This window comes from Malaya genurostris, chromosome 2, assembly GCF_030247185.1.
Source record: "Malaya genurostris strain Urasoe2022 chromosome 2, Malgen_1.1, whole genome shotgun sequence".
Taxonomy (NCBI): Eukaryota; Metazoa; Arthropoda; class Insecta; order Diptera; family Culicidae; genus Malaya; species Malaya genurostris.
This window is the reverse complement of record NC_080571.1, coordinates 294,280,937-294,301,493: the sequence shown is the minus strand read 5'-3', so window position 1 is coordinate 294,301,493 and position 20,557 is coordinate 294,280,937. Positions and strand designations below refer to the sequence as shown.

The window sequence follows — 20,557 nt, the reverse complement described above, 5'->3', positions numbered from 1 at the left end:
ACGCTGGCTCTGGTTGAAATTTGGAGAAAATAAAAATGCATCGAAGGTTTCCCGCCCTCGCAGCCGAAAACCGAGAGACAGTCGACAGACAAGTGCTGTGTAGAAAAGTGCAAAATAGACTATGCACAAACCGATCTGACGGCTGTTGAAGCAAGCCTTTCCATCAACGCCGTTGTTCCTCATAGCATAACAGGAACCAACAACAACAACAGCAACAAAAAAGTCCGACGATAAAAAGCAGACTGAAGCAACCACAGTAGACACGGCCTGAACCAACCTACGGAAAACGGCGAGAAGGTCACGACCTGTTCCGATCTAAAACCTGTACGACCACTATCTACTAGACGACGTCATACCGCACCGTCACAATTACATTCACCACGTGTTAATGATGACGAAGCAGGCACATTCAAGCTGTCGTCTGGTGACCAGTATTTTTAGCTCAGACTGAAACTTTATGTCTAATGATAGTTAGCTAGCGAAAAATTGACAGTTTACAATCGATTGACATGAATTGAAAATTTCAGGTAATCTGGACCACGGTTTTGATGCTTTACGGAAGAATCGAGAGCACGTCGATAAATTTCAAAAAATCTGGACACTGTTTTCCATCAGGAATTGATGTCACCATTCAAAAATTCAACGGACATTTTTCTGTACTCTGTTTGTTAAATCAACATCGAAGCCTAATGAAAAGTACAAAACCGATACCGATCCAACCCGGCGAGGGAACATGAAGGCATGTACTTCCTGTTCATTATTCATTCAATAACGAATAAAATGTCAATCAAGCCGCAGCTGATTTAGCACGTTTCATTTTCGAAATCCAATTTTTTCGTCTTCACTCTACCATGCCATGCCAGCACCGACAAACGATCTCCACTTGTACTCACTTTCGGAATGATTTCCAAACCAATGATTTAAAACACCGAACGGGGTCGGCTCTGATCAGAAGTGTTGTTAATTTTTGTACTTACTATCAAATGAGTAGATTGAAACCGTTCGCTAATATTAACCCGGAATGTAACAACAACTATTGCAAGTGCAGATTTCGAACGGAGAGATTCAGTTAATTCTTTTGAATAACCAGAACCAAATGAAAATATTATTCTATTTTCATCGCTTTCAAAATCTAGAGACTTTCCGTTCGTCAAAAAGTAACCAGAACAAAAAATCACGTGCTAATGAATTTGACTACTTTTAACTGTCCCTTTCCCTACCATGACCGCTAAATCCAAGGAACGTCAGCGAAGCTGGCTCCAAAGTGCAGTATGGGCTGCCCTAGTCGGGAGACGCTTCGGCACGACACCAGAATTCTATAACACAAATTTTCCGTACCACGGTAGTCAATTTTCCAACAACCAGCTGCCCTACCCAGCTCGCAACATGAAACACCGTAAAGCGAAGGGTTAGTTAGTGTGGTTTAACACTTGCCCGACGGAGCAACACGTTCGTCGTCCTTTACACGGTGTGGGTGATGGTGGTGGTACAAACTCGGGCTCCAGTTCGAACGGCAAGCGTTCCATTGTCAAAAAATAAGCCCCCGCCCTCCGCTCTGCTTCAACGGAAACTTCGACGCCCAATAAAACCCTTTGATCTTGCCTAATCTAGTTAAAAAGTTGAAATAATGGGATAAATGGAGCATCCACTTCAGTCGCCAGCCGGTAGGGTATTTCGACTATCGGCCAGAGCGGTTCGATCCGAAGATTAAGGGTGGTGCCTAATCATGTGTTGGATACTGTTTTTTTGTTGGCTATAGACAACGAGTACGTCTTTTTCCAAAATAGGGTAGTTCATGTTAAAACTATATATTTCTGTCATTATGCCTAGAAGTATTTTCTTCATTTTTAGTATTTATTTGAGCTCATACACTCAACATGGTCGTATGTTCTAGAAACAAAATTTCATTGCCTAATCTTATTGTGTTATCTTTTTCCTGGAGGAGACGCACTCTAATTGCTGGCCAGAGAATCAAAGAGAGAAATGGTTCACTACTCACGCCCTCGTCCATTGGTTTGGCAGCGCAACTGTTAGCAGAAATATCGTTGTGAAGTTTTTCTGTCTTATAACTGTTATTTGTTCTCACACTGGTTTCGATCTTAAGTGTAGCTGGAATGTCTTCCTGCACATTCGTTCAATACCTCTTTCAACAAGTAATATAAGGGTTTTTAAACTTTTCATTATCATTTTATAAAGCCAACTTAGCTCAATTTTGGCCTTATCATTGTTATTTTTAATTGCATTGATTTCCAAAAATAAAATAACTAATACTATCATAGAATAAAACAATGCATACACTCCCAATATTCCTTTCAAGTGTATTCTTTAAGAAAATTTATATCGTTTATTTGATTCTAGAAAAAAAACCTGGCGAACGAACATAATCTTCAAAACATAGTTGTCAAATCAATTTCTTCACAAAACTGGTTTTGGGTGTGTGCATTGAATGACAGCCTCACTCATGGAAAGATTGAGGGTTTGAGAGTACATGAATGAAACATTCATGAAACAATTGCTGTGGTTTACGGCATTTATTACTTCTTAAGTTAAGTGTAATTTGAATTAAAGGAAATATCCTGGTCGCTATTTTCAGGTTCTACCGTAGCATTTATTGACATCAAATAAATTAGCACAATTTACGACGCAACGAAACCGATTTATACCAAAATAACATCATACCGACTTTTGCAAAAACTTTACTGGAAAATGGCTCTGAATAATTCTTATTCTTATCGATACATTCACTATAAACATAAAAGCGCATAATTTTACCGTTATCAATAAATATAAAAAATGGATATAGAATTCGCTCTGACTATAAATAAATTATTTTCCGAGACCCGAAGGACCGAGTGTCATACACCAATCGACTAGACTAGAATCGCTAGACGAATTGAGCAAATATCCATGTGTATGTTTGTTGTCAACAAACAGGTCGAGATCTCAGAGATGACTGAAAAGTTTTTGATTAAACTAGTTCTAAATGGAAGATCTCCTCGTCGCCATGAACGCTATTGAATGGTTTTGAGGGATCGGGGTCATTTCACCGAAAGTGTTATTTCGTCGAATGCCATTTCGCCGAAAGCCATTTCGCCGAATCCTGAAATCATTTTAAAATCGTAATTGGAAATAATTTAAAATAAAGCCAAATGAAAGATGATAGCGTTAACGCTCGTTTTGTTGACCTACAATTGTACTTCTTGAATAAAGATTGATTCTTATACTCTTGGATAAAGATAAAGTTAAAGATTCATGAACCTAAGAACGGAGTTCACACACGGAACTACCGAAATTAGCTCTGCGCCTAATTCGTATTACTGTTTTTGACTTAGTGGATTTTAACAACAAAATTTCAAAAACAACTATTAAATTATTAAAATTGAGAATTTACTTTGTTGAAAAAAAATCTTATTTTTAGAGAATGTGTTTAGTTGGCGAATATCCTGGACACAAACTAGTAACATTTTAATCCAACCAGTGGCGTCTCGTCACAAAATTGACTGGTTGTGCACTGCCTTTATCGTATGAATAACAGATGTAACAGTTCGTTGTAAGTGAAAACTAAATATTGAGAAATGGATATTCACTTATGTTTTTCAATGCAGGGAATTAACAACATACTTTCGGATGGGATTTTCTTTAATAAATTTATGTTATATCATACATACATACATACAATAGAAGAATTCGGCACCCTACATGTCAATAACATCATGAATAAAACCGCTTCGACGTTACAACTGAGACAGCATTTTATTTTCAACTGCCAAGAGCATAACTCACTGAAGCCTCTCCTAACGGTGCTAAACGTGACTGTGAGAACAACAAATCTCAGAGCTGAACTGAGTAATTTTTTTCTCTTCTTGAATCGATTCAGTAACAGTGAAGGTGATTTTGGGCATATTGTGCTGTGAACAAAATCGATCATTTTATATTCGGCACCATCCGACCTGCTTTCATCGATAAATACAACTTCTAAACAAATAAATGAATGCAGTTGGTTCCTTCAATTTGAAAGGTTGTGCAATGCACGAGATGCACATGAGGACGAGACGCCACTGAATCCAACACGAAATTCTCATTGACAACTAATTTTGTTATTAAAATCAGAGAATTTGTTTCTATTTATCTATCACCATCATTACTGAAGGACAGCACAAAGAAAACAAAAATGAAATTGGTTTTATTAACAAATTTACTAGCCAAAAACTCATGAGAAGTGTCAAAGCAAAACAATCCATCAAAAAGCTTAAAAGGACAGTCTTATTGAAACTGCTTTCAAATTGTTTTGATGCTTTTCGCATGTGTTACGATATATCCATATATAAATTTCTAAACCGATATGTAAAAATGCCGTAAACTGTTAGTGGAAAGTGTATTTATTCACAATTTGTGCGCATTTGAAGCGATTGTGCATAATAATGTTTTTACGCGGAACAATTAAGTGAGCTTCGAATGTTGCACTCTAATTGTATATGTCAAATGAAGTTTTTTGAATCTTCCAACCTTCCGGGCTACGCCGTCCCGTGTACTACTTGTATTCGGTTTTTGTTTTCCGAGTGCTCCAAGTTTTCAGTGAGAAAGTTCAAATTCGCGAAGTTGAATGAAGAAAACAGCGATTTAGAGGAAAATTTTTTAGAAGGAAGTTTATGTTTCGTCTATGTCTTTTTCTTCAATACAACATCGCATTTATACCTGCCAATATAGGAAAGACAATCGCGACTGAAAAAATCTTTTCGGTAGTAGTGTGCCATCTAGTGGCTAGTAGTCATTACGGTTTTAACGTTTTTTCGGTGACAGTGCGCCATATAGCTGCAAATAGCAGAAGCCAATTCAACCACTTATGTTGGTTGAAAACAACGTTTTATTTCTCTAATTCAACTAAAAGAATAGTTGAATGGAAATGAAGTGTGCCTTAGCCAAGAAATGACAGCACGATTAATTGGTGAATTCAACTAAAAAAATAACCATTTCAACAAATATTTTATTGTTATTAAGGAAATGAGAATTAAAAAATCTAAATTAGCAAAAGTAAGATTTTTTTAGTTGTCTCAAAAAATAACTAACTGAAATCAGAAAATCAACTAATTTTTTCGCCAAAATTCTGATTTCGGTCTTTCAGTGCAAGAAAATTTGTTGACTATTAGCTACTAAGCATCAAGAAAATTGCATAGGTGTATCTACCAAGCAAATGTATGTGGTATTTTCCGTTTATTGAGGGAAAAAAAATCTAATGCGGCTACGCCACATCATTTTGGTTCATGTGCTGTCCGACCACGCTATCGCTCGTTCGGACCTAACTAAAGCAAAGAAACCTAGCTCTGAGTAGACCGAGCAAACGAGGCGGTTACAGTTGACTCAGCTGGCGTCGCTTGGCTTGACAAAAACTTTAAAATTAATAATGGCTTTTTGGTCAATTGGTTTCTCGTCGAACAGTTATTTTTCGTTAACGGCCAACGTTTCGAAGGTTACATCTTCACCTTGGAACAGCATTAATTGCATCAAATTAAATGACAAAAACTTTGAAGAGAAACTCACTTCTTCTACTAGGAATAATTTTAAGGTTTCATACAATGTCTATCTTTGATTCGTCTTGCAGATCCAAAATTTTAATTGAAATTCATTTAAAACGACGGTAAACACAACAAAGAATATTCACGCGAAAACCACATGCTCACAAAGGTATGTTTTTAATGAAAAATACTTAATTCGATGAAAAAAATATTTTTAATTCTCATTTTCTTTTTGAACACCCCTATGACAATTGCACAGAATTTGATTATTTGAAGTGTTGCAAAGCTTTAGGCACCTGGTTCTGTACAACTCGCTAGCGCTACTGATCGGTTGATTTAATTCGATCGTAAAATGGCCGAATATGCACTCGATTGTAAGCAAGTCTAACATGTAGTCACAAGCGAACATTCCGAATTTCCGCTCATAACACGTTATTTTTTAAAAATATTAAAATATTTGAAAATTTAATGCAGCGGAATTTATATCCTGTCATAAATACTAATTAATAAGCGGCATTTATATCCTGACATAAATACTAAATATGGAATATAGCAAACTGTTTTAGAAATTATTTTCCATTGAATTTAAAATAAATTTCCAGAAATTTATTCATATCAAGTTTATTTCCAGTTATTTTTCAATGCAACGTAAACTTTGAAATTCTGTGAAATTTTATTTTCCGTCATTACTGATTTAGAGTTACTGCTTAGCAAGTAATTCTTACCTGCCGCATTCACACGGCTAGCTTGTATAACTATATGAACCTATTACCTGGCAAGCAGATATGTGCTTATGTGACTCAATCGATTCTCCGACGCTCTTCATGATCTAACGATTCTCGGTTCAAATCCCAGCCGTTAGCAATCGTTTTGACTTTCTCAAATAGAAAGCGTTTCATATTTTAGAAACCATACTAAAGCTATCTGTTTGATTCGATTTCTTTAAACCCATAAACAAAATTGAAAGCTCATTCAGAGCCACCCTCACGTGTCGTTGCCGGCCTGTACATTGTTTACGCACTTTTCCACCGACGACCGCAACGTAAAACACCGGAAAACAACGACACCGAAAAAAAAGCGAGCCCCTCAACCGTCCGTTGCCCGTCCCGACGGCATGCGATCATCTGTGCGGGGGATGGCAAAGACAGGTGGTAGGGCAATATGAGCGAATTCAAATTCTAGCTCCTGGAATAGGATAATAAAACATAAATTGCGCATCTTTTTGCGGACACTTGCATGGCACCGTTCGTTTAGCTGCGGATGGCGGGACCGGAAGGGAGGCGAACGAGAGACCACGGCAGCCGCCACGCTGCGTGTCTGGTGAAGTTTTGTGAAAATTTATGTGTACACTCCGTGCGCCGCCCCACCCAATCCGGCTTGGGGTGGCCGAGAGAACGCACGCATTCCCGGCTGGAAACTCGCTGGAGCTCACTTAATCGGGTAGAAAGAAACACGGAGAAACCCGCTGTAGACTATCATTCGGATGGTTAGCGTTTTTTTTTGTTGGATCCGTCCTTAGAACGCGAGAATCAAAACAGAACCCGAAAAAGTAACCCCGGCATGTACATACTGGCAGGATTTTGCCCCCAAAAGCAGTAAAATTTCCTCATTTCGTCTGGCGAAAATAGCGAGCACATGGAAAAATGTAGCAGAAAATTCGTCTACCAATATTTATGTCTCTATGGGTTTCCCGCGGTAGGAATGAGATGAAGCTACACTGCAGGAAGAGAAGAAATCGTAAAAATTTTCCTCACCGACCAAAAAAAAAATACGAACATAGAAGTAAAATGTCTCGCTTTCCGAGCGGTACGTGAGCCAAGGTGGGTGGTGAGTATTCTAGAACTGTTCGAACAGGATGCGGCAGTGGTGGTAGCTCGGACCGAAGTGAATATTGCACAGGGGGATCATTATTTACGTGACGTATTTATAAATTATTGGGTTGATGCAGTGGCGGCTGGTGGCAGATCCCAGGACAGAGTCACCGTCGCTGCGTGGCGCAGATGAACAAGAAACAGTCACAGGTATTTCGATCGAAATCGGTCCGTTGGAAAACGGTTATCACCGAAAGCATCGAAGATGTTCCAATTTGTACGCGAGATTTTCCGGTGGCGACACGTGTTTGGGAAACGATTTACTGCAGTGATTGTTGGTGGTTTTTACGGGGTTGTTTTTTTAGATATGGATGCAGTAGTAACTATGTTAGTGTTGCGAGATTAGTGATTTTATTTTTTGAGTCAAGCTTGCCTATAAAAAAAAACCATCAATTCCAGGCTAGAAATATAGGCTTGTCATATTCTAGGCATTTTTCTAGGAAATGCGAAGAAAAAAAAGTAAAATCTGTCAATCGGAATAAAATTTTAAATTCATCCTGTAACATCCTGTCGATTTCAGTAAATGTTATTCCAATCAACATTAGACCGAATAAATTACAAAAACTTAATTTGTCTTTCACTTGCCCTAGCAAAGTCTTGGTATTACATTCCTTTTGTGGAATTTGGTCCTTCTGTTTCAACAGACTTCGCAGCCGATTCAAAGTGTACAGAACCATTGCATGGCTAGTACTACGATTCTACAGACACTAAGAATCCTTCCAGATCGGGGCTCGAACATACGACTTGCTCTAGATAAAGACCAAAACCAGAGGTCGAAACGTCGGACAGTATTTGAAAGACTGCCGAACATTATTTGAAAGACCGCCCTAATCGAAACATCAAAATATTATACTTACGGTCGTATTATAATATTACAGTTATTATTTCTACTTGACATATCGTCTCTCTTTCGTGCCCTACAATAAAAAATAATACCAGTTATCAGTTCAATTTTTGCTTAGTTTCGGTTACATACGTAGGCATGGGATGTCAGTCAGTCAAAGTTTATTTTAATCCACATAGTGGTTCAATGATGCCTTTTTCAATAACAATCCATGAGAAATATTTTATATTTTGTTCGATACATTCGTTTAAGACTGGTAAGAAAGACACACAAAACAAAGTAATATTGTGAAGTAGGGGACGATTTCGATGAGCAAACCTAGAGGAAATTTTTTTCTAAATTATAAAACAAAAATTTGTTGTACAAAACAAGCTTAACATAAACAAGGTGCAAGAACAATTCGTAGAAAAAAGTACTCTGTAAAGAATAGTAATGTGCATTATGTTCAATACAAACTCATTTTAAGTAAAATTCCGGCGAAAGTAGAAGTTTGATTCGATATCCATATATTTCTTTCGATTGCTAACGATAATCGTGCGCGAACAGAGCTGTTTTCCATGGAAAAGATACTTTTCTCGTCATCCTGAATGATGTGTATTTAATGTCAAGTCCAAAAGCCTATTCCCTAATATGTAGTCTTCGGTTCGAGCTCAAGATACCCGCACAAATCGTAAGACATCTACAAAATTCAGCTGCGATTCGATTGCTTAGCTAGTGCTATGATCTTACTGACACAAAAAAATCTTCCAGCTTTGGGTTTAATCTTAAGATAACTGCCTTGCGAGAATAGCGCACCACATTCGGAACCACCGACCAGGGAATAGGGCGAAATAAAAAAATCTTTTTTTTACTATACTACATGGAATGAGAAGTCCCGGGCCTAACAAAAGAAAAGTCGATTTTTTACCGTGAATCGTTTTTTATTCTTAAGCATAATCTCCATCTAGAGCTATGCACTTGACCCATCGGTCTTCCAACATTTTTAATCCTTTTGAAAAAAAGATTTGTCAAGTCCTTCAAAATAAGCTTCCGTTTCTGCATTGACCTCAGCATTTGACGAAAATTCCCTTCTCTGGGAAACCTTTTCAGGTTCGGAAACAAATAATAGTCGCTGGGAGCCAGGTCTGGAGAGTACGGGGGATGGTAGATCAATCCGTACCACAAATCATTCAACTTCATAACAAGCTTGTTCTCAACTAAAATATACACGGATCGAAACTATTCACGTCTTTTCTGTGAGAGGCCCGGGACTTTTCATTTCATGTAGTTTTTTTTAGTCCCTCATATCCTGAACATATCGGTCCAGAATAGAAACAAATAATAAAATTTAAGGAAATATCGGAATTTTTGTATGAATTTTATATTGAATTGAGTTGTGAATTGAATTGAATTTTTTAATGATTTTTAAGGTTTTGAATTGAGTCTTGCTCACCGTGATTTTAACAAGGTGCTTAGAAACCAATTCTTGACGAACATAATAATTGCATGATTAGTGCTACGATATTATTGACACTAATACTTTTTCCAGGACAGAAATCAAACATACAACAACTTGTTTGCAGGGCCATGCATTGATCCGCCAAAGTAAAACTTAATTTAATTAAGCTGTAAATATTTACCGATGCTGTTAATTCTTTTTAGATTTTCTTTCCTGTTTTATTGATAGATCTCGAGACCAGTGAAAGTACTTACATCGTTTCGCTCCGTCTCCTACTCTTATCTCCAGATTAATATCCCTGTAAGATAAATGACTCTTTGATTATCTGTAAAAATATGTTTTCATTTTCAAGAAAAAAATTTCGCCATACAGATAGATTACTTAGTTGTTGGGATTTCGGATTTTTTTTTTTTTCTCAAAATTGTGATTTTCGATTTGGTTTGTGTGTTTTATTATTCCAAAAAATGATTAACAATACTACGGAAATACAGACGGGAATCAAATTACAAACAAAAAGTTATTTTTTATGTAATCCATTGACTCACACTTTCCCGATTGCCATAACCAGTAAAATAACGTTATTTAGTCCAAGAGTACATTCGCGTTCAGGATTCTCTCATATTTTTTGTTGTCGGCCCGATTAGTATAATAATTGAAACGATCCCTAACCCAAACCATTTAAAACATCTTTCAAAACATGGTTTGAAGTAAGGTTGCCTTGCACAGATGTAACGTGCTCTTTAAATAAAATCATATAGTACAAAAACGTGAAGTGTTGAACGATTATAACGTGTACATTTCGGAGAACATTAAGAAAAAACCTTAAAAACTTTAAAACTGTAGATTCATTAAAACTTTACAGATGCGCTTTGTACAAACAAGCTGACAAAAAAAAACAACACTTAACAGAAGAAGCTTCACATTTACACAAAATACAGTTGACCTTGTTTAAAAATTAAACAATTCAATATTACGTTCTTTATAGAAACAAAAATTATTCCCGAAGAACTTTCAGTTTTTATACGTTGAAAGAAGTGAGACTGTAACATAATAATCAATCGAGAAATTCTGTTTGTTGTTTTTTTTACTCTCGTTAGCCCCACCTTTCGGACTGAAAACGTATAATGACGCAATATTTAAAGGCAGTCCTATCCTTCAGCTTGCGTCCGTATTGGTTTAGAATCGAATCGTGAGCAGTGTCCGAGACGAACAACACATACAAATTGGCTTCTTGAATCAGTCCTTATAACAAATTATAGAAGTGAGACACTTTGCATCATTATCGCACCAAAGATAAATTTGTTTGTGATCGCATCTTGATCGATTTGAGAAGCAACTTTGATCAATTTGCCTGGACAAAAGTTGAAACGTATTTCGAACACAGCAAATGGTGATTTATGCCTTTTTTATCTTTTGTCAAGGTAATCTAAAATCTAAACAGTTAACTCAGAATCAATTATAGAATGGTTTAAAATCAATTTTCGTTATTGTGGTAAATATATTTAGAGACTGATAAAGAATTTTGAGTTTCTTACCGTTTAGAAAAAAAACCGTTTAAAACGTTTCTCATGTTCACCTTAATCATTCCCAAAACCTGAATCCCCTATCGCTTGATTCAGTTCTTACATGGCGGATACGTGCTACACAAAATTAAAACTAGGTAAAATAAATCTGTGTTAGTAAAAATCAATCGTTCAGCTATTTGATAAAATTTGTTGTTTTTTCATTTTTATGTGAATTCGCAATTATGTATATTGATTAAAATTTTGTTGGGCTTTGGGTGTATTCATATCTTGCGGATTGGTGTAACTTCGGTAGAAAAGCTTTCCGTCGACTTCGGCCAATAGCAGAAAATGAGTTCATTTTTCATAAAACCGGGAGTTGATACCCACATTTAATTGTACATCTAGACAGTGTCGAAAAAGATTTGAGTATCAATTTCTAGAAGATGCTATCGAAAATATGCACGTATATACACATCAGTATATATTTCTTTTTTCTATTTTCAACTAAAACCTCCACACGCAAACGCCACCAATCGCAAAACAACTAAAATGTTAGTTGTTTTGTCTGAATTTGATTGGTTCAAATTTGGTACAACTAATTGATTGTTGTTTTAACTAAACTGTCATTTTTCATTTATCGTGCTGGTGGTATAGAAATGACACCCAGCAAAAACACGCACCACAAACGGGTAATGAAACGTTACAGTTGAGCAATGACATACACCCGAAACGTTTCAATGAGGTGTCACTCGTGCAACTGAGCAATAACACAATCCAAAGTTACCTGTACGCATGAAAGCTAAAATGGTCTCTGTTATTTTAACCAATTATTCAGTTACTTGAACTCAAGACGTCTATTGCAATAATTTTTTTTTCACTGCTATTCTCTTCGAGGGCAGCTCGTTCATCGCTTGAACAACGAAATTTTGCCTAAGTAGCTGCTGATAGCTTCATCACTAAATCCACAGATGATATGGAAATGCACCAGCAAAATGTTCACAGGGTGAAGATGGGCAATCCGTTCGCGAAAGGTTCAGATGAATTATCAATAGTTCTTTGTTAAAGAACGGTATTTCTCTAATAAAAGTGCGAGTGACTTTTTTTTTGTTCGATATACCTAAGCTCTCGTCTAGTCTTTACAGAAACATACAAAGAACGAACGAACGAACGAATGAACTAGCTTTTTTATTAAACTTTTTAATTCTGAACGATTATTTTAAAATGAGCGGTTTTGCCCATTACTATCACAGGGCATTAAGAAATTTTTCCTCCACTTGCAGAATGGCTCGCTGGAAGAGCATTTTTGATTCCGTTTTCAAGGATGTCGCTGACAAGCCAATGCTACAGATGCACTTTCCAGAAAATACAAGTACTATCACTTTACTTTAGCAGTAATTTTCATTTACACATTTTTAATTACATTGACTTGAACTGACCAAAAATAAATTACTCTCAGATGAAATTCAAACATTTATACTGTAGGAATATTATTCATGGAAAACTTGTTTTACAATTAACTCGGCCATTACGTAACTGACATAAATGACATTCATTTGTCGTTGAAAATTTTCAATATGAAACGTTTCTGGTGAAATGAAGAGGATTTAGGTTCTGCGTTTTGCTGTTTTCGTTCTCTGCCAAGTGACAGCATTTGAAGACAGCATTTTCGTTTACTTGAATGGTTATGACGATATCAACAGATATGCTAGTCAAATCCACAACATTTTAGTTGAAACAACCAGGGTGTGAAACAACAATTGCAATATTGTAATTTTGTGATCTGCGGGTTCTCCGTGCACCAACTGAAAATAAGTTTGAAATTGACAGACGAAAATGTAACAAAATCAGAAACAACAGGCTCCTATTTGAGTGAACCTTTGCACACATCTTGAATATGACAAACCAATTGTTTTTTTTTCGAATACACAAAGTCAATTTAACACAAGACTGACTACTGAAAAGGGCGAAAATATTTTTGAGTAAAACTAACTTTAAACTTTTGTTACTGAGAATCTGCTATCGGTAGAAAAAAGGTGTCGACGAGGTAGGAAATCGATTGGGCATTCCAAAAAATCTATACACAGGAAAGAGGCCAAAAGACTTTCAAGAATTGAAAAATTGATCGACGAATTATATGAATTAGTATGAAGTATGAAATGAAAAGTAAACAGTTTTAAGTTGAAATCGTTTGTGGGTATATTTCTAATTTTAAGTTCCCGATGAAAAATAAATATTTAAACAATAGAATATGATTTTACACATAGAAGAATACGGGGTAAAGTCAACGATTTTTCCATATATTGTGTAATAAAACTTATTCATTAAAAAATTGTAGCTCTCCTTAGATCGATCAACTAACAGTAAAAAATGTAATGGGTACAAAATTCGACAAACTGTCAATGTTACACACTGTAATCGACAATGTTCTTTTCACCCCGTTTTGCCTCAAGAGTGAAAAAGCAATGTCATTGAAAGTCATTTATTGTTGTTTTTCTAGATTTCTAATAAATGTTAGGCAACAAAAAGTTAATAGAAATAAAGAAACTTAATTTTTAAACCTGAATCGAATATGACGAACGTTTGGCACCTATAGGAGCGTCGGATGTTGGCCACCGTCGGTTAATATAGGTTAGCACCTTGGTTAATTATCCACAACTCTGTAATGAGAGATCAGAATGCGTTGCAGCGTCTAAAATGACATCACGCCTCTTTTCTAACAAAGTTCACACCGTCTATGGTAGATAAAGCAGTGATAAACAGCAGTTACCGACAACTCATCACTCACTCACCCCGTATTCCCCTAAGAAACAATAAATTCACTCATAGTAATCACATAAAATTCAGAAAAGTTAAATTTTTAATGCGTAACTTCGCTGCGTTTCATCTTAATAATCATATTTTATTGATAAAATGACTACTTTTCGTTAGGAATTGAAAGCTAGTAAATGCCTACAAACTTTTTTAACTGAAACGCTACTCAAATTGTCATTAAATTTGGATTTTAAGCTAGAGTGTTAAGTAGTGATATTTATATATAATTTGAAAAAGCCTATTTCTAGTACTAGTCTAATTCTTTGATTATCAATCAACTTATTTCAACAGTGTGTTATTCTACAGTGTGCAATTGTGACTGTGACTCTATCTTCGTTCAATTGGCAGTTTACAAGCTACAACGATGATAAAAAAAAGGTAAAACGGTGCCATCCACTGAGAATCTTAGATTTATGTATTTCATGTTTGAATATTTCGATAACGGCTAGTTTTTGGAGAAAGAACTATGAGTAAATTAATTTCTATTGACCTCTAGAATAATTTGCTAGTGTTTAAATGACTAGTTTCCATCGATAACTTTAATTCTTTGAATGAAAGCAGGGCCGCCGAGAGAAGAGGCGGGAAAGGGAGGAATCCTACCGGGCCAGGACTTTTTCAGGGACCGGAAATTCGAAGATTCAAACTTGTTTAGTTATTTTCCAAAACAAAACAAATTATAAATAATCGAAACAAATTTGACTTTCGAATTAAAGTTTGCTTCATTTAGAATTGGAACAAACTTTTGCTCATATTGTGGCGCTCCTGGTGGACGAATTTGGAAGTTCTTGGCGCCCACGTGTCGGGAATTTTGTCAGCTTCATGTATGATTTTTGACATTCCGCAAATCGACTGTACTTTGTAAACAATCAATATGAAAGCCGGAAGAAGGGAAAAAATGGTGCACAGTTATTTGGAAAATCCATTGTGGTCTGCATCTAGGCTAGCTAAACAGCTGAAATTGCCCAGAAATACCGTATGGCGCGTTATCTAACGGTATAAGGAAACATTGACGACGATTCGGAAGCCTCAAGCCAATCGTCGGAGTGGAACTGTCGACCGGAAACTGCGTGGTAAGATTTTGAAGACGATTAAGAGGAATTCTAATCTGTTGGACCGTGATTTGGCCAAAAAATTCGGTGCTGCCCATAGTACCGCGAGGAGAACTCGACTCCGGGAAGGCATCAAGTCGTATCGAGCTAACAAACAGCCAAATCGGACCATAAAACAGAATAGTGGGGTCAAAATTTGTGCTCGAAAACTATACGACCAGGTGCTGACCAAGTTCGACGGGTGTCTTTTGATGGACGATGAAACCTATGTCAAGGCTAACTTCGGGCAAATCCCAGGTCAAAAATTTTACTTGGCAACGGCTCGGGGGGATGTTAAAGCCAAATTTAAATTTGTTTTTAACGACAAATTTGCAAGAAAATTTATGATTTGGCAGGGCATTTGCAGCTGTGGCAAAAAACGAAAGTTTTCGTTACAAATAAGACAATGACATCGGAACTGTACCAAAAAGAGTTTCTGCAAAAACGAATTTTGCCGATCATTCGATCCCACGACCATCCCGTAATGTTTTGGCCAGATTTGGCAAGCTGTCATTACAGCAAAGTCGTTCAAGAATGGTATGCAGAGAAAGTGGTTCAGTTTGTTCCGGAAAACCTCAACTCACCCAACTGCCCCCAGTTCCACCCTAATGAGAAATACTTAGCAATAATAAAGAGGAGACTCAAGGCAAAGGGAAAGGTTGTCGAAGACATCAATCAGATGACGACCTGGTGGAATAAGATAGCTAAAACGATGGACGAAGAAGGTGTGCGCCGCCTAATGAGCCGTGTTACAGGAAAAATTCGAGAATTCCTTCGAAACCGTGACGAACAATTTTATCCGTATTTTTTCTTAACAGTATGAAGAAAACGCTACATTTGTATATAAAAAGATCTTGAATTCAATAATAAATAACTGAAATACAGCAATTGTCTTTGTTCCAATTCTACCTGAAGCAAGCTTTATTGTGTTAAAACAATGTATTTAAAAATCTCTTGATTCGATGATGCTCATATATTTTTTTTATTTTTATGTTTAGGAGCCCGTAATATTGCTGTTCCCCCGGTGCCCGAATTTCCTCTCGGCGACTCTGAATGAACGAATAATTGTTTCTGTACAACAACTCAAATTTTCAATAGACACGAATCGCGTCAATGTCAATATGTTAGTTTTTAACAACAGGTCTAAATTGACAATGTCGACTAAAAATAAGGCTGCGTTTATTTTTCCTTGATTATATTTCTTCGATCAACTTTCGAATTCTTGAAAAAGCATTTGACTTTTTTTCAGTGCATAAATTGTTGTTTATAATGTTCAATCGGTTTCCTACAACTTCTTTTACGACACCATTTTTCTACTAGTAACCGTTTCCGACCTACTATAGGACAATAAGAAAAAGTGCACATTCACCCGTTTCAACAGTCACACGTTTGGATTAATGAGTGCTTCTGCCAGATTCATACATGAAAGTTGGCCCAAATCGTAAGTCTTTGACATTGATTTCATTACCAAAGAACTTTCACTTTCAAAGAATATCTAAAGTGCGAAAGATAGGGTTCGAAAATCACTAACGGCATCTATGTCAAAGTACTAAGTCAATCACGGATAAAAATCCATTGCCGGTACCATGATTAAAAATTCATGAAATCATAAACCATCTCATCTTATAAAATAACATGAGCAAATGAGGTTGGCGGTTCAACGCATAGGACGCTGGTCTTACAAGCCAGTTGTCGTATGTTCGAGCCCCGACCTGGAAGGATTCTTAGTGTCAGTAGGATCCATAGTACTAGCCATGCAATGATTCTGTACGCTAAGAATCGGCTGCGAAGTCTCTTGAAACAGAAAGGCCAAATTCCACTAAAGGAATGTAATGCCAAGACTTTGCTTTTAAAATTATTGATATCACGAAAATTTTCATGGGAGATTAGTTATTGTTCATGATATCAATCATTTTGCTCATGAATTCATGAATAATAACGCATGTTTGACATGTTTCATGATATCATGATTTTTAATCATGGTACCGGCAATGGATTTTTATCCGTGTATTTGTGGTAATCGGTAGCAAAAGTTCAAACTGACCTTTGTGAAATGATTCGGCCAAAACCATTCAAATACACTATGAAAACGTGATTTATTTATAACATTCGTTAAAACTGTTTGATATTTGAGTTCCGTCTTCGACTCATCAGTGCATAGCAGTTCAAAATGAACCATTCATGCAACCAAGCAGTACAACTTTTACATGTTTACATGTTTACAGTTTCGTTTACCTATCAAATCAATTCCCAAAGCACACCAATCTCTCGCCAATACTTATTTACACTATACCCATTCCATTTATTTTCAGATGTGACATTATATCCCTTTTCGCAGACACAACGGTCCTCAACAAAACGTTGAGTGGAAATGAAAGAAAATGACAATCAGAAACGTTAAAGTTGAAATTTCCCCTTTAATGAGACTTCGTTGTTTGCATCAGAGCTGCCTCTTGGGCACAACTTTTTTTTTAAATATAAGAAATTTATTCGAAAAATTTCGAAATTACAATATCTATGAGTACAAATTTTTCGAACCGCATACAAATGAACCTAATGTAACACCCGAATAGCATATCCAAACTCAGGACATTCAGTCCCGTTTCCAACCCATCACACCCCGCCAACAGCAAATCACTCCCAATCCGATTACGGAGAAACAAATCAATCCAATCACTCGAACTGCTCACCAGTTTCACAACGCGGAACAAGCTCCGCTACGGAAAAAGGGGGTTCAGGGTTCAATATTGGATCACGCATTTGTCACGAGTTTCCCGGAAGATTGCTTTTTGCACGTAAATTTTTACGACACATTACACCACCACGCCGCGCCCAATCGCAGCAGTGCCTACCCCGACGGAAGTTTCTCAACCCAATCAAGCGTTCGATGGACGATAAAATCTTTTCGCTTCACACAATCGTACTCGTCGTGTTGTGGAGTGACACATCCTCAGAAAACAGTACGCTGCCGGTGCAAGCGTGAAGGGATCAAAATTAATGACACCTCCACCCATCGTTCACCTTCCCACCCACCACCTCCACCTCCACCATTCTCCGAACAAACACCAACGCGATCCCGTCGTCCGTCAGGTTTCATTTCACCAGAACTCATCAAATTTTCATACCTATCACGTACCGCTCTTTTTCGACACATTAAAAGTAATGCTCAATTATATGATTATCGTTGCACCACACTACGCCAGCACCTTGCCCAGTTTTCGACAGGATCGAACCTTCCTGGATGTTCCCGTACGGGTAGAAGGGTTCCCGGCCTAGCCTGGCCTGGAATACTTTAGGTTTTTGCTCATTCCGGCTCCTTTGACGACTTACATCACATCACATCACACACTCATCTCGAAATGGTCATAATTTACAACCGGAGTACTTTTTTGCCAACCGTCCTACCTTCGTGCACACGAACGCACACACTTGCGCGTCTAATCCTGATTTTCCTCCCAATCGAAGTACGAAGCAATATTTTTCCCGACGGCACCCGATGCTTCCAACCTGACGCGCTAGGGGACCGGTGTAAGTGTTTGTGTATCTATGGATGGATGTGTGCACTAATAATAGGGTACACCTTGCGCACGCAACCGGAGTTCTGCTGCTACCCGCTGCTCTGGAAGGGAAAAACAATAACAATAAATTATGAAAACAACATACATTCTGAAACTGTCAGCTTTCGGGTTTTTTGGCGAACGAGAGCCGAAAACTGCGAAACACTGCGAGAGAGAGAGAAAGAGAGTCAAACACGAGTGAGAAAATGACAAGATTTATACGAGCAGGAGGTATCTCGTTTCGAGTGGGGAAAATTCCCCCCCTGATACTTTCCGATGGATTCTCAGGATGTTTTTATGTTATGTACAGGTCTCTTCGCAATTGGGTTTACTCTTATATGGATATGCAGTGCCTATGATGGTGCCAGTATTTCCCCTGACGTTTGTGATGAAACACAGAGAGAGAGAGAAAATGAGCAATTATCCCCACCACCGAGAGCGTTCGGCCAAGAGAGTGTGAAACAGTTCGTTTTCTTTTCAACTGCTGGCCATCACTCAGTGTTTCGTAGACAGGCGGTTTAGTCAGAACGTGTCAAAGCGAAAGATCGAAAGTTGAATCCGGTACGTGTATCGTCGGTGAAATCCTGCGAGGGCGAGCACGCTAGAGAAGAGTCAAGATCTAGTTTACTGTTGCGTCGAAGGCACAGCCGAGTATCAGCCGTGAGTGTATGACTGTATGAGTGCGTGTAGGCGCGCACACAAGCTTGTGTGTTATCGGTGGCTGGTGTCCTTCTGTACACTGTCACGACGAAGATACGATTCAGCGAAGATCCCTTCAGGCACGGGAGAGACGGAACGACCGGAACTCCGCAGGAGACGCAAGCTCCTTCCGTGTGATTTCTCTCTCTCTCTCTCTCTGGACGTGTTTGTGTGGTTATTATTGTTTTTTTTCTGTTCTCTACAGCACTGGTGTGTGCTTCGTGAGTGGAGTGTTTTGTGTATCGTGTGAGTATGTCACTGGAATCGTACGACGGTGGTGAGGACTAGGCACGACGTGTGCTTGTGTGTGACACACTCCTGATGGCGAGAGCGCGCGGGTCATCGTCGTCGTTGTCGTCGTCGTCGTCATCATCACAAACCGGGAGCAGCGAACGTGTTGTGTCGCTCTCGTCACGTCAATGATGTGATGTCCGTGTGGAAGGCAGCAAGCAAAAGCTCGTCAAAGTCCGGATCGGTTCGCAGCATCAGTCAAAGCCGCGGTGAAAGGACGAAGGACAAAAGCATCCGCTAGCAGTACGGTGCCAAACAGTGGCTAGTGTGGAGGTGTAACGTGGTAGTATAGTAAGAATACAATAAAAAAAACTACAACGACACCAACTGGCTTACCAACAGTACAGTAGAAGTAAAGTGAGCACCAAGTGACATCTCTTGCCTGGAATTGGCAGTTAGAACCTTCTTCACTCGCCACTGGCCCGAAGAGAGACGCTACCGTACAAACCGAGCATCTCCGTCACTTCAGGCACTAGTAACGAGAATGTGTGCCGCAGTGCATGTGCTTGTGTTTCGACGAATACGCGAGTGTTTGCGACCCGGTCGCATTCTGTAATCATCACCCTCACACTTTGCCTGCGTTTATGCAAACAGCAGCACCTTCTTCCGAAGAAAACATGAAGTTCTGTCCAGTTACTGAATCCGTTCAAATGAAATCAGTCGCCAAGTGTTGTTGTTGATGAAAGTGAAAAGTTCGGAAAAAAAATTGTTGTTCAAAGTCTAAAAAATAAACGCCTACCGAACATGTGCTAGAATCGTCAGTCACGAACGAAGAGCTGTTACTTAGTTAAGTTTTTTTTCCTGGAGTAACCGACAGAAGAAAAACGTTGCAAAAATTGAGAACCAAAATCTTTCCTCAATGATGCTCCACGAGGCAGTTATGTTGGAAATCTACCGCCAGGCACTTCACGCCAGGTAATCATCAATTCCACCCCTAAAC

At 38.1% G+C, this 20,557-nt stretch overlaps 1 protein-coding gene across 4 annotated transcripts in view; it reads left to right on the top strand.

The window, feature by feature from the left end:
• The window catches only part of LOC131430642 (protein tiptop), a 1,048,630-nt gene that overhangs the window by 990,963 nt on the left and 37,110 nt on the right, over positions 1 to 20,557 (top strand). Inside the window, exons 1-2 of one of the 4 annotated variants that reach the window (XM_058595760.1) lie at positions 19,077 to 19,287; positions 19,532 to 20,532. The exons of 2 other annotated variants lie outside the window; for them this stretch is intronic. In XM_058595760.1, the coding sequence (XP_058451743.1) occupies positions 20,477 to 20,532 (56 nt within the window). In that variant the 5' untranslated portion in view covers positions 19,077 to 19,287; positions 19,532 to 20,476. Of the gene's footprint in view, positions 1 to 19,076; positions 20,533 to 20,557 lie in introns of those variants that run through there. One more of the 4 variants, XM_058595759.1, reaches the window with a different exon arrangement.